This window comes from Phocoena sinus, chromosome 15, assembly GCF_008692025.1.
Source record: "Phocoena sinus isolate mPhoSin1 chromosome 15, mPhoSin1.pri, whole genome shotgun sequence".
NCBI classification, from domain to species: Eukaryota; Metazoa; Chordata; class Mammalia; order Artiodactyla; family Phocoenidae; genus Phocoena; species Phocoena sinus.
Genome location: NC_045777.1, coordinates 68,667,333 through 68,680,896, shown reverse-complemented (window position 1 = coordinate 68,680,896; position 13,564 = coordinate 68,667,333). Strand labels below are relative to the sequence as shown.

Here is a 13,564-nt window from a genome sequence, read left to right as displayed (position 1 = left end):
ATGTATGTTATATGCTGAGCTAAAAGCTACATTAAACAAGAATTTATTTTTATTAAAATTTTCAATAAAACACCTGCCATGCTTTTACAAATCAGAGGGTTCCTAAACATGGGACATCGGTGGCATTCTTGTTCGTACTTGCTTAGCAAGCTGCATGGTGACGCACAGGGCCAAGAGGACGAACAGAATTTTAAAAAATTAATTTTAATACATATTTTTAAGGAGAATGGCCCAAAAGCATAGCAAGTCAAAAGCAGAAAGTATTTCTTTCATCTCTATACTCGGCCTTTGGAATTCCTATGGGAATATGACAATGTTCATCTGAATACTGAGGGTCCTTCCTGAACTCTGTTCATTTTCTGTGTAATATTCAGGGAATTATCTGGAACCTGAGCCAGACAGTTTGGACATGTGTCCCCATAACTATTATACTCAGTCTCTCGTGCTGGATAGCATGAAAGTTGCTTGACTATTTCTAAATAATCCAATTTGATAAAATGTGATTTAGATTTGGTGAAGTACATGCAAATCATTAATAGTTATACACTTCTAAGAAAAAGAAAAGATAGGAAAATTCAGAAAGGTAAAAAAGCAAACCACATTAACAAGTTCAAAGAGCCAAACAGTGATATCATCCAGTATGATAATATATGGATACATTATCAATGACATAAGCATTATCCAATTACTTAATTATAGTCAATGAGATCACCACTGCTACAACCAGGAATTATCAATAACTTACCAGATTTGCTTAATGCTTGTGGACCAACAGAGCTGGAGCCCCACGTGGATGTGCTGGATGCCGCAGCAATGGGTTCGCCCCAGCTGGGACCACTGTCTATGGGTTTACCCCATGCTGAAGTACCATTATCCACAGTTGTGGCTGGAGTAGAAGTCTCACCCCAGGGCTCACCCCAGCCTTTAGAAAGTGTGGGAAAAGAAGTCATCAGCACACGGTAAAGGCAATAAGGAATACTTAGGGAACAAAAGAAGACGACCTTCACATTTATGTATTAAATAATAAAGTTGTGATAGGCAGAAAGGATGGCATCTGTTTTATGTAAAGAAGACAAATAATTTCCCATTATTATAATTTAACTATATGGTATGAATTTTTTTTTCACCTCTTCTTTCAGAATTGCCCTCTGGGTGTACAGCAGATTCTTTTGAATAACCTTAATTATGGCAAGTCATCCTCCTTTGAAGATGAATTTAACTCCTGGAAAAGTCAAGTCATTCTGAGTCAAACCTAGTGAATTAAAGCAGGTGATCAAGCTGGGTACAGTATGTGTATAAAATTTTTACTATACGTACAACCTTTCAACATCACTGTTCTGGAAAAAGCAATTTACTGTAAGACTAATAATAGGTAGGCATCCTACTTTTATACATGCTGAACAATGCTTCTTAAAAAATTTATTAGGTTGTCCGAAGCAAGGCAAAGCCAAGCCATAAGCATGTTGTTTAAAAGAACCGAAACAGCCTTCCCCTTAGATACATACCTGTTTTTTCTAAGAATTATATCTAAATTAATAATACTCAGAAAAAAAGTTAGGTGCTGAAGGGTTAGTTCATGAAAACACTTCTGTCTCTACATCCAATGGATTATTCAATAAAACCTCCATTAACAAAGGCAACACATCTCAATGACAACTAATGAAAAATGTCATTGTCAAGATAATTTGCAGAGGATAGGAATTAGTTCCTTGCTATAAGACGAAAGTGGAATATACTAGAAAGATATTATTAAATGTTTTAAGCAAACATACATACATGCTATATCCAATAGACTTAGATTTCATGCCTACTTAAGTAAATTCCTTCTAAGGCCAAATATAGTACCTAGTTTCTTAAGAGAGCACTGTGCTTATTAGATACTTGTTTTATTTCTGGGGATATTTTAGTCAAATAATAAAACCAAAACGTGATGGCTTGACTCAGAAGAACTGAAAAAAAGTGTACAGCATTCCAGCTTGACATCACTTTTCCAATTCTGCCTTCTACAGCATTCCTAACGGAGAACGGAGTATGTGGGATTCACAGCCAACACTGCCAAAGGCAGAGAGCTCTGTTCCCTGATGGTAAACACCCTCCCCATAATTTTCTTCCCTATAAACTTCTCCTGGATTAGAGTTAAAAAAAGCTTTGTGTGCACATCCAAATACTTGGTTAAACAAGTTTTATAATGACAGTAACTTGAAACAAGGTTCACAATACCGTGAAGTACTTTATAACACAGGCTCCATAAAATAAAAACTTACCAGAGCCACTGCTTGCCTCCTTGTTTGAGATGGCACTTGCAGATGGTAGCAATTGATGTACCTGTGCTTGCTGGTCTGAACGGCTGCTGCCATTTGGGACATTTTTGTTCCACATGTTCACATTTTTGTAGTTGTATTTGCTTGGATCTCCCCAAGCTGAAGTTCCATCATCGATCTCCATTTTGCGACGTATGGATTCTGGGGATGGTTCCTCCCAGCCTGTAGGCTCTTCTTCTTTTGTTGGGGCTGGTATAGGTCCTCCCAGCCAGCCTGTACCAGGAGGTTTGCCTGTAGCTGATGGGATTCCCCAAGATCCGACATCTTGTTGCTTGTTCCAGTCTGGAGAACTGACTGGCTTTGACGAATCTCCCCAACCTAGAGACTGATTAGACTTTGGAGGATCTCCCCATCCCTGGGAAGGATTCGGTTTAGAAGATTCATCCCATCCTGATGAATTATTTGGATTTATGTTATTTCCCCAAGTAAAAGAACTAGTTTTACCAAGTTCGTTCCAACCAGAAACGGACCTATCACTGTCACTACCTCCTGAGCTAGATTTCTTATTAGCCTCACCCCAATGGTTACTCCTTGAAGTTTCTCCCCAGTTATCACTGGCAGAAACGGACCAACCTTGGTTTGATTTTTGTCCATCACCCCATCCCTGTTTGTTCTTTTGCGAATCATTCCATGCAGACTTCTCTTCTTTGCAATTCCCCCACTGATTGCTCTTGGCCATTCCTGTAGCAGCAGAATCATCTTCCCATCCCCCCTGGCAGTTTGAGCCTTTGGAATCTCCCCACCTCAGAGTAGGTTTGGGATCTCCCCACCCCGATACAGATGAGGTATCATTACTACTAGGGCTAGTCTTATCTGTACATGCCCCTGAGTTAAAAGTCTGTGTTGCAGAGCTTCCCCAGGCCTCTGTCCCATTGTCAGTCTTTCTTTCCCCTCTAGGTGATGTTTCGGTATCCCAGGCAGTATTCTGCTTAATAGGAGTCTGTCCCCAACCAGAGTTGGATAGGACACGTGGATCTAAGTCAGTTCTGTTTACAATGCTTTGGAGTAATGTGTGCTGATCAATTTTTCTTCTATCTCTACTCTGATTTTCCCCAGTTACTTTTTCCTCAAGGCGTCCAGTGCTTTCTGTACTACCTTCACTCTCCACTGTACCTCCCGTTTTGGCCCACACACTGTTTTGCTCATTTGTCTGAGATGTGGCAGAACCCTGATCCTCTTCCTCAGTAGATTTCCATCCGTTTGTAAACTTCTTACCATTGCCATTTGCACTGTCACTGGAATGCTGATTGCTAGGCAGTTTGCTCCATTCCACGCTGGGTATATTAGTGCCAGTGTTTTGTGCAGGAGTTCCCCATCCTCTTCGACTTCCTCCAGAATTTGCACCATTTCCCCATGATGCACTCTGGGAATTCACTGCCCCAGACTCCCACACACCTCCTCCTTTATTTGTGTTAACTTGAAAGTTAGTGCCCATAGGCCCATTTACGCCAGGCTGCATTAGAGTTGCATTCACAGTGTCACCATTAGCTTGGCCATTAGGGCTTGAACATTTGTCTCCAGAGTAATTAGAACCATAGGCACCCCATGTAGTACCATAAGAGCCTCCACTTTTTGACTCTCCATTGCTAAGGTGAGAAAGGGAAGTGCCATTTACAACCGACGGAGCCTGTATCTGAGGATGGTTCATTGTGCTCACACGCCAGGCCCCTGTATTACTAGGCAGTTCATTATTCTGTACTGAACCGGAGTTTGGTAAACTAGAGGTCACAAAGTTAGTAGTGTTATTTGGTCCAGTCATTTCAGTGGTAATATTTTGAGGTTGACCACTGAATGAAACCTTCTGTGTACCACTTACTTCAGATTCACAAGTTTCCTGAAGGCTTCCCCAGGTACCATGGGTAGAAGAACCACCCACTTTAGAGTTAATACTCTGATTGTTAGGCATCTGGCCTAAGGTACTGCACTGAATATTGATGCCAGAACTACCACTCCCTACAGGCCCTTTTAGGGCAAGTCCGTTGTTCTCTAACACTGGCCAGGCACCATGGTTGCTAGCTGAATTCAAAGTGCTTGGATTTAACCCTCCATTTGATGAAGAACTTACAGTGCCCCAAGCATTCATTCTACTGTTGCTACTTTCTGATTTGCCTTCAGGAGCATCCACAGAGACCTGACATGTGCTTATTATGGCTCCATGGGAAAAACCCCATGGCCCAGTACTACTTCCATGGCCCACATTATTGCTGCTGCTACCAACCACAAACTTGTTTTGGGATCCAAGTCCAGTGCTATTCCGAAGGCCATCATTTTCACCACCTGTGCTCCCTGAAGCCATGATAGTGATGTTTCTCTCTGATTCAGAACTGGAGGCAGAATCAGCACCCACACATTCTGAAGCCAACTCTAGATCACTGCCAGGGACTGAGGGCCATGCTTCTTTTTCAGGCGAGTCGTTTACAACAGCATTCTTACAGTTTGTGCTAGAGTCACTTGTAGAAGACACAGGTCCCCGCTGCGAATTTTCATAATGGGATCCTGAAGTATTGTGGTTTATATCTAGAATAAAGAAGCACAAAAATGTATGAAATGTTTGGAAAACTGATGAATATATTATAAATGTACATGGCCCCTCAACATCAACAAGCTATAATACTTGGCAGTATAATTACAAAGGCATTCGTTATATCTCAGCCACCAATTTTCCATATCCAATAATTAATTCCACATAGGCAGGGAATTTTGCTGCTTTCTTCACTGATGTTATTCCAAGAGCCTAGAGCAGTAGCTGGAACATAAGAGTTCCTCAATAAATATTTGAATGAGTGAACTGTTAACATATCAGCAAGTAAAGAATTTGGAGTCAGGAAGGACAAGGTAGTAATGATGTATCAGGATAATGGAGCAACCCAGGCTTGGAGGCCCAACATGGGAAAGAAGGGGCTGGGATATAAACGGTTAAAGACAAGTGAACAGGCCAAACTTGATAAAATGTATTAGAAATATATTAGGAATCCTTTTCTATCCACACTTTTTTAGAATAGCTTTTTCACAAGTGTTTTGGGTATTACAACAAGTTTATAAGAATTATAAAGCCTTTTCCATTATATTTCTATTTCATCAGTGTTCATATTCAATCTGAAAAATACCACATGCAAGTAAAAATAATTTTAGTTCTACTCTCCTTCATAAAAATGTCTTAATAGCCATGTTTATTAGAAGACAACAGAAAAATGGTTGATATGCTGAAGATCAAAGTTATGATTAAAAAATCAACTGCTGACATTTGAAGACATTAATGACTGGTCACATAATCCTGTCGCAGACTTACTGCTACGTACTGATGTTATCATCTAGTTATTGTACTGCATGTAGGGCAGGCAGTTTTAGTGCTTCTAATGCTTTCCCAAATTCATTACTCTCATTCAGTTTAAGGATCTGGTAGATGGAAATCCTCAGAAATATTAACCTGCATAAGATGTTTGCATTTAGACTGTCCCTAGCGGGTTGCTCATATTGTAGTTCTCTACTACAGTAGTAATCAGAATCATATGTAGTGTTTCTCAGTAATACATATGCTCGAGTCACGTCCCAGATGCAATGAACCAACCACCAGGCATTGTAAGCCCAGAAAGTTAAGTGTCACTCACTATAAGGGTATTGCTAATATGGAAAATCAGGTTCATCTTGCATCATTTTCTCTCAAAGCACAATTGTTAAGCAGCAAAAGGTGATGAGCTAGAAAGAGTAGCAAAAAAAAGGACTAGACAGAGACCAGAAATATATACATAATTCACCAAATATAGATATACAGATATAGATATATAGATATATATAAAGTTCTGTGACTGTGACTTCTGCTCTCTGATTAAGAATCATTTGGCGGTTTTAAGCTGCCAGGTAAAGCTTTTCATCTTTCAGTGCCCATGAGGAGGATTTTTCTCATGAAATAAAGGATACTAACATGTCGCTCAGTCTCACTGGGTAAAGGCAAATCTACAGACCAGCACTGCACTGTCAGCAACGCCATTTGGCACTCTGGAGCACGTGCTTTATGTGCAATGTTGTCACTGAATCCCTGAAACAACCGTAGAGCACAGGCATTACCTTCACTTTACAGATGAGGAAATCGAGGCTCAAAGGTTGTAGAAAATAAGGAAAGAAAGGCAAGATTCATCATTAGGTAAGAAAGCAAGGTGGCTCAGAACATGGCTGGAACTCTAGAGATACCCAGGTTCAAGTCTGGACTCTATGTAGTAGCTGTATGACCAAACCTGCAAAATGGGGATACAAATAGTACGTACGTACTTCTTTACCTGGTTGTTTAGTTAACCTACTGTCATATGCCAAGTATGTAGCTCAGTGCCGGTTTCAAATAAGTGCTCCATGAAGGGCAGTTTGGTGTAGTAATTAAGAGCAAAACTCTGAAGCCAGTCTGCTTGGGTTTAAAAGCCGCTCTGCCATTTACCAGCTATGTGACCACAGGTAAGATCCTCAATCTTTCTGTGCCTTAGTTTCTTCATCTGTAAAGTGGGAATAGTAACAGTACCTATCTCATACAGTTGTGAGGATTAAATGATTAATAATTAAAAGTGCTTTGAACCATATCTGATCCAGATTAGGTACTTAATAAATGAGGACCATTATTTTCATTAATTAATGTGTATCAGTGATTTTCAGTCCTATCTCTAAAGCACGTCATTCCACCATGCCTCCCTCAAGAAGAACAAAATTAGAAATCATATATGAAATTGCTTACTTTATATCTCCATTTAGATATCTCAAAAAGGATGCCAGCTCCTAGATTATACCCCTACAGGTGCCTCCTCCCAAAGGTAAAAACAATCCTGCTTCTTTACTAGTTTTCCTCATCTCAGTAAGTTTCCTAAAACCTAACATTTATCCTTGATTCCCTCCTGTGCATAGCAAAACCAAAACATCACGAAGTCCCAAATCCATCCACTTTTCTCCAAATCTAAAACAATCACGCCATCATCATCATCATCTCATGGACTATAGCAAAATGGGATGAAAAAAGATCCTAATTGTAATGGCCACAAAAACTATAAAGGAAGTTGGGGGGCTTCCCTGGTGGCGCAGTGGTTAAAAATCCACCTGCCAATGCAGGGGACACAGGTTCAAGCCCTGGTCCCGGAAGATCCCACATGCCACGGAGCAACGAAGCCCGTGCGCCACAACTAGAGCTCACGTGGAGCAACTACTGAAGCCCGCGTGCTCTAGGGCTCGCGTGCCACAACTACTGAGCCTGCGTGCTGCAACTACTGAAGCCCGTGCGCCTAGAGCCCGCGATCCTCAACAAGAGAAGTCACCACAATGAGAAATCCGCACACCACAACGAAGAGTAGCCCCGCTTGCCGCAACTAGAGAAAGCCCGCACGCAGTAATGAAGATCCAACACAGCCAAAAAATAGAAAACTATAAAGGAAGTTGGAATAAAGCTAACATAAATACTTTAAAAAGTCATATATGATTAAACTTTACTGCAGACCATAGCAGACAACTTAAGTATAGAAACTTGTTCCTCAATAGGAATATATAACAATGTTCCTTTTAAGTTTAATTCAATTATAAAAGAATACTAACAAGAGTCTGTAATTTGATTAAAGAGATTTAAAAGTTCACGTAAAACAAATAAGAGGATTAAACAAACTCTTGTTATCATGTAACAGTTAAACAGCACTGTACTACCGGAGTACATACGAACTTCAACTGAACGGAGAAAGTAATCCAGAAACAGCCCCAAGTATATTATCTAAGGTTATGTGCCAACAGCTAGCATTTTAAATCAGTAAAAGGAATATTCAATACTTTATGAAGATTTTTTTAAATGGACAACCTATCAAAAACAATACCAAATAATTCAGTGTTAAGACGAAACCAAGAAGTTACTTGTGAATGAGAATTTTTTATACATAAAAGCAAAGAAAGAAACCATTAAAAAAACAGAGATTGGACTACTTAAAGTTTTTCTTTCTTTTTTTTTTTAATGCCCAAATACATCAAAAGCAAAAAGCCCCAGAAAACAGCAGAATACACTTGGCAAACCAATTCTATCGCCTTTAATGTTAGTGAAACTTTCTCTCACAATCTGGTCATGACCTAGTTTGGAGGTGGTAATGTTCTAAATTTGCCTTTTGCCGTGTACTCCCATGCATTTTAGGAAAATAAGAGATGCCATCAGTAATTATTAGCTAAAATTCCATTTTTAATCTGGAACCTACTTGACAATTTCCCCAAAACCGAAATTAAAAGGCTATCTCAAAAGCTGCATTTACCAAGGCTGGATCACAAAGCCATTTTTGTTATGAAAAACACTGCAGCTTAGATAGAAAAATAAAAATCTAAGAGTAGGGGAGTGGGATAGGGAGTCAGGGTGGGGGTGGGGAGATTACTAGCCTGTCTAAAATTATAAAAAGTGCAGGACTCCTCAGCAATCATGACTAAAACATTTCAGAGTCAGAGACTACTTAAGAATTGGAAGAAGTCAAATAATATATTTCCCTTACACATAAGGAAGCCAAAAGCCATCATTACAAATGATCTGGAAGACAAACACATAGAAACATCATTGAGTAGAAGATGATAATTACACTTTTCCAGGAAAGGGGACAGTTCAGTATTACTGAGTGTAATGCAAAATACAAATTTTAAACTAAGATTTGGAAGACTGAACTTAACTGAGAAACATCTGAAGTCCAAAATATCATCAGCATACGAGTACTCTCATACAAAATTGCCTTAGGAAGACTGAGGGCAGCTCTAGTACCATACCTCAAAAAGAATATAAAAAAAAAAAAAGGAATTCCCTGGCGGTCCAGTGGTTAGGACTCTGCGCTTTCACTGCTGAAGGCCCTGGTTCAATTCCTGGTTGGGGAACTAAGATCCCGCAAGCCATGAGGCATGGCCAAAGGGGAAAAAAAAAAAAGGACATAGCAGTGCATTATGTAGCACCTATTCAGAAAGAAGATATGTGGGGTAGAGCAAAGACTGGTGATAATTCAAGGGAATTGCATAATTCATTCAGGAAGAATTTAGATCCAGGAAAATTCATACAATTTCCTAATTAAATATGTATCATGTAACAAAATGGCTAAATATGTGCTTTCTGCCTTAAAGACTTCCAATCTCACCAAAAATAAGGAACTTCAGAAGTTAACAGTATTTAGGTTTTATAGTATTTCCAGGAAGTATGAACTGTTATCATTGGGAATATGAGAGAACCTTAGATGCACAATTTCAAACAGTACTTGAGTGAGAAAGTTAAAAATGTTTCCTTAGGGACTTCCCTGGTGGCGCAGTGGTTAAGAATCCGCCTGCCTGGGCTTCCCTGGCGGCGCAGTGGTTGAGAGTCCACCTGCCGATGCAGGGGACATGGGTTCGTGCCCCGGTCCGGGAAGATCCCACATGCCGTGGAGCGGCTGGGCCCGTGAGCCATGGCCGCTGAGCCTGTGCATCCGGAGCCTGTGTTCCGCAACGGGAGGGGCCGCAACAGTGAGAGGCCTGTGTACCGCAAAAAAAAAAAAAAAAAAAAAAAAAAAGAATCCGCCTGCCAATGCAGGGTACATGGGTTTGAGCCCTGGTCCGGGAAGATCTCACATGCCGCAGAGCAAGTAAACCTGTGCGCCACAACTACTGAGCCTGTGCTCTAGAGCCCGCGAGCCACAACTACTGAAGACCACGTGCCTAGAGTCCGCACTCCACAACAAAAGAGAAGCCACCACAATGAGAAGCCCGCACACCACAGTGAAGAGTAGCCCCTGCTCACCGCAAGTAGAGAAAGCCTGTGTGCAGCAACGAAGACCCAATGCAGCCAAAAAAACTTAAAAAGAAGTATCCTTAGTTATTCTAGCCTCTAGTCCAAGGGCTGGCAAACGTTTTCTGTAAAGGTCCAATTAGCAAAGATTTTAGGTTTTGCCAGCCAGATGGCCTCTGTGGCAACTACTTACCATAGTAGCTGGAAAGCAGCCATAGATAACATGTAAATGAACGGGCATGGCAGGTTAAAGACGACAAATGCAATACCACAACCAAATGCAGTGTAGGGATCATGACTGGTTTCGGGAGTAGGGACTGTGGGGAGACGACTATAGAAGACATTCATAGGGTTGTTGCTCTAGACCAGGTGGTGAGTGCCTGAACCAGGTCAATGGTGGCAGCAGTGCAGAGGAGAGAGGAAAGCTGAGAGATCTTCTGGAGTTAAGATCAGCAGGGCATGATAAACCAGTGGCCTGTAGACATGAAGAAGAAGGAGAGTTAAGCACGATTTTAAGAGTTCTAGATGGGTGACTGGATGAATGGGGTTGCCGACCTTTTGAGCAATGGGATCCAGAAGGAGAAACTGGTATGTGGCAAGATAATGAGTTCGATTCTGGACATGTTGAGTTTGAAGGGCCCAACATCAGCTGAAGAAATCCAGAAGACATGGAACCTAAAACTGGGGAGAGAGATGAAACAAAGACTTGGGAGGGAGTAACATCTGAAAACTGGTCAAAGAAAAATGAAAGAATGAAAGAGCTTTAAAAAGGAGGAAGTGGTCAATGATAAAAAATGTAGATATATGTTAAGAATGGAAAAGTCTATTTTGTAACCACAATTAAAAATAAAAAAAGTCTGGATTTGGCACACAGAAGATCAGTGCCCTTAGTAAGAGCTACTTTAGTCAAGTGAGCAGGAGCCAGACTCCAGAGGAATGAAGTGATGTATCAGAGATTCCAAGTCTAAGAGTATTTCTGTAAGAACTCTAAAAGTAGAGAGAAATTCTACAATAGCCCCAAGAGAATGGGAGTTTAAAGGAATTTATTTTAAAGATTATAAAGACTTGAATATGTTTACAGACCAAGGGACAAGTTGAGAGCAAGAAGTGGAAGTTACAGGACAGCGAGGATGTGTACTACACCGAAAAGACAGTGACGAGCACAGCTGGATGGACAGTATTTTAATCTTTAAACATCTCTGGAAACTTTAAGTTTCTTAAAAAAATTGAAACGTAGGAAAATCTATAGTGTAATATAAAAAACACTCACACACCCCTCACCTTAAGGTATATATTACTAATATAATAGAAAACTCCTGTGTACCCCTCTCGATTACATCTCCTTTCTTCTACAGTAGGTAACTGAGTGGTAACCACACAAAATGCTATATTTGAGTTTACTCATAAGCAAAATATGTTGCTTTGCAAGCTTTATATTTTATATAAATGATATCACACTATAAACAAAGACTTTTTGGTACCATCTGCAAAAATGTGAACATGAACTACATATCACAGGATATTGCTGAAAATATCCCTCTTCTGCTTAATGGTGACTGTGGTATCATGGTTGTATAGAAGACTATCCTTATTCTTTAAGAAATTACCTGTGGAAGTATTAAGGGTGAAGTGCAATGAACATTTGTGCACACGTGTGCATATGTATGTATATATAATGTACTAATAACGGATGGATCTGAATCTATTTGTTTAACTTTTCTGCATGTGTCATGTAAGTTGGATGATAAATATGTGGGTTGGAACACTCTGCCCCATAAGAACAATACTGCTGCCAGCTCTGTTAAGCATAAGTCCCCCCAAATCCTTTATCACACAGCCTTTGGGCCCCCCCAATTCAAGGGTTTTTTGGGGGGAGGAGCAAGGCCTGATACCTTAAGGCTCTAAGAAATCAACTGCAAAAGAGAGGTCCTTCAGTGATGACTGAAACCATCACTAAGTGTCTGAGGCACAGCCACCAACTGGCAGCTCAGCCTGCAGCGTCGTGCGGTTTGACCAGCACAGGTTCTAAAAACTTAAAATGAGAATGTAAAGGTAGTCAGGCAGGGTACAAAATTAGTACATTTACCACAGTTCCCATTACTTCTTTTCATCCTTTACTCCACTTACCTGCTAGCCTATGAAGGCATTTAGTTTGTGTGACCTCTAATTCAGAAAATACCTAATGTCATCTAGGTACTATCCCTCTTCCTTGACTGCAGTGAACAAACGAGAAATGCATTCTGTGAGGACCAGGGAAGTGTATCCAGAACTCATCTTTACCATGCAAACTTGTAAGTAAATTTCTATGTATGTATTGCATGTATTAATTTAAATGTCAAATCTATTCCATTACCTATCTCTGTTCAGGAAACAAAAAAACCAAACACAAGTACAAAGAGACAAAACAGTTAAGATTATGTTCCCACATTTCTGAACTACATGTAATTCACAACATGCAATTTTGGGGTTTCTGGGCTATTGTTCGTGCCGTTTGTACTGTCCAGTACGCTGCTCTTGATTGACTGCTAAGCTATTCTCTAATCTGCAAAATGAAAATTAAACATGTTAATACAGTGTGTGGGTCATAAGCACCCCATAAGGGTTAGTCACTATATTATTATTATTATTGTTGTTATATTATTATTAGCCCTTCAGGAGCCAGGAGAGACCTAAGAAGTCCTCCCTAATTCACAGACACCCAATGCCCTATTATGTGACTAGTGTTTCTATTATCATTTCTAGTAGCACCTACAAAAATACTTTAAGGTAAATACGTGGCTATGCTGTTAAAGGGGGAGTCATAAATGTTTAAAACAAGACAAAAGCACAAGTCTGGTTCTTCTGCAGAATGCTTTGCCTTCATCCTCTGCGTTCTCTAGCTGCGTGGGGATTTAATTTTAAACCTCAGGCAGATTGCTGCACCCTCCTTATTTCCATCGTAACCTCCACATTAACGCAGTCCACCTTTGTAAAGTTGTTTTAGAAACAGGTGGGATATTTTCCCTTCTCAGCCTTTTTTTGAAGACTTCTTCCTATGCCCACATCGTAGGCTTTCTTTTCATCTGAATGTATACCCATAACACTTTTGGGTTTCTTGACCCATACCAATTTTTGAGAAATAAGATTCTTATACTCCCATTGTTTCCATTTCAAAAACGGCTTTGCTCTTTCATTTCCCAAATTGAAAAAGCATATTCAACATATATTTTCTAAATGTACTATCCCACTTTCCTGTTTGTTAATTATCATACCACTATTACTTAGCTTGCAGTAGGTACTCAAGCATTTGTTGTATAAATAACCTCTCCTAGGTTTTAACCACAATGATGCTGATGACTCAGTACATCTGCTTTGCTTCCAACCTGACTTCCCAGAGGAACTTCAAACCAAATTATTAATTGCTTGGCATTAGATCTAACATATCTAAACCAGACTCTTCCTCCTGAAAAGTGCAGGTCCTTCGGTAAAAGTTTCAGGGAAGATAATTCATTCAGTGCCTAAATATTAGGCA

At 40.1% G+C, this 13,564-nt stretch overlaps 1 protein-coding gene across 6 annotated transcripts in view; it reads right to left on the bottom strand.

Annotated features, from left to right (window-relative positions):
- TNRC6A (trinucleotide repeat containing adaptor 6A) overlaps positions 1-13,564 on the bottom strand; it is a 98,483-nt gene that overhangs the window by 35,964 nt on the left and 48,955 nt on the right. For all 6 annotated transcript variants that reach the window (XR_004345593.1, XR_004345594.1, XM_032603742.1 and 3 more), the window contains 2 exons: positions 2,265-4,838; positions 746-922 (listed from right to left, as the gene is read on the bottom strand). Coding sequence is in view for 4 of the 6 variants with exons in the window: in XM_032603742.1 (XP_032459633.1) it covers positions 746-922; positions 2,265-4,838 (2,751 nt within the window). In the remaining 2 variants the exon portion in view is untranslated. The remainder of the gene's footprint in view (positions 1-745; positions 923-2,264; positions 4,839-13,564) is intronic.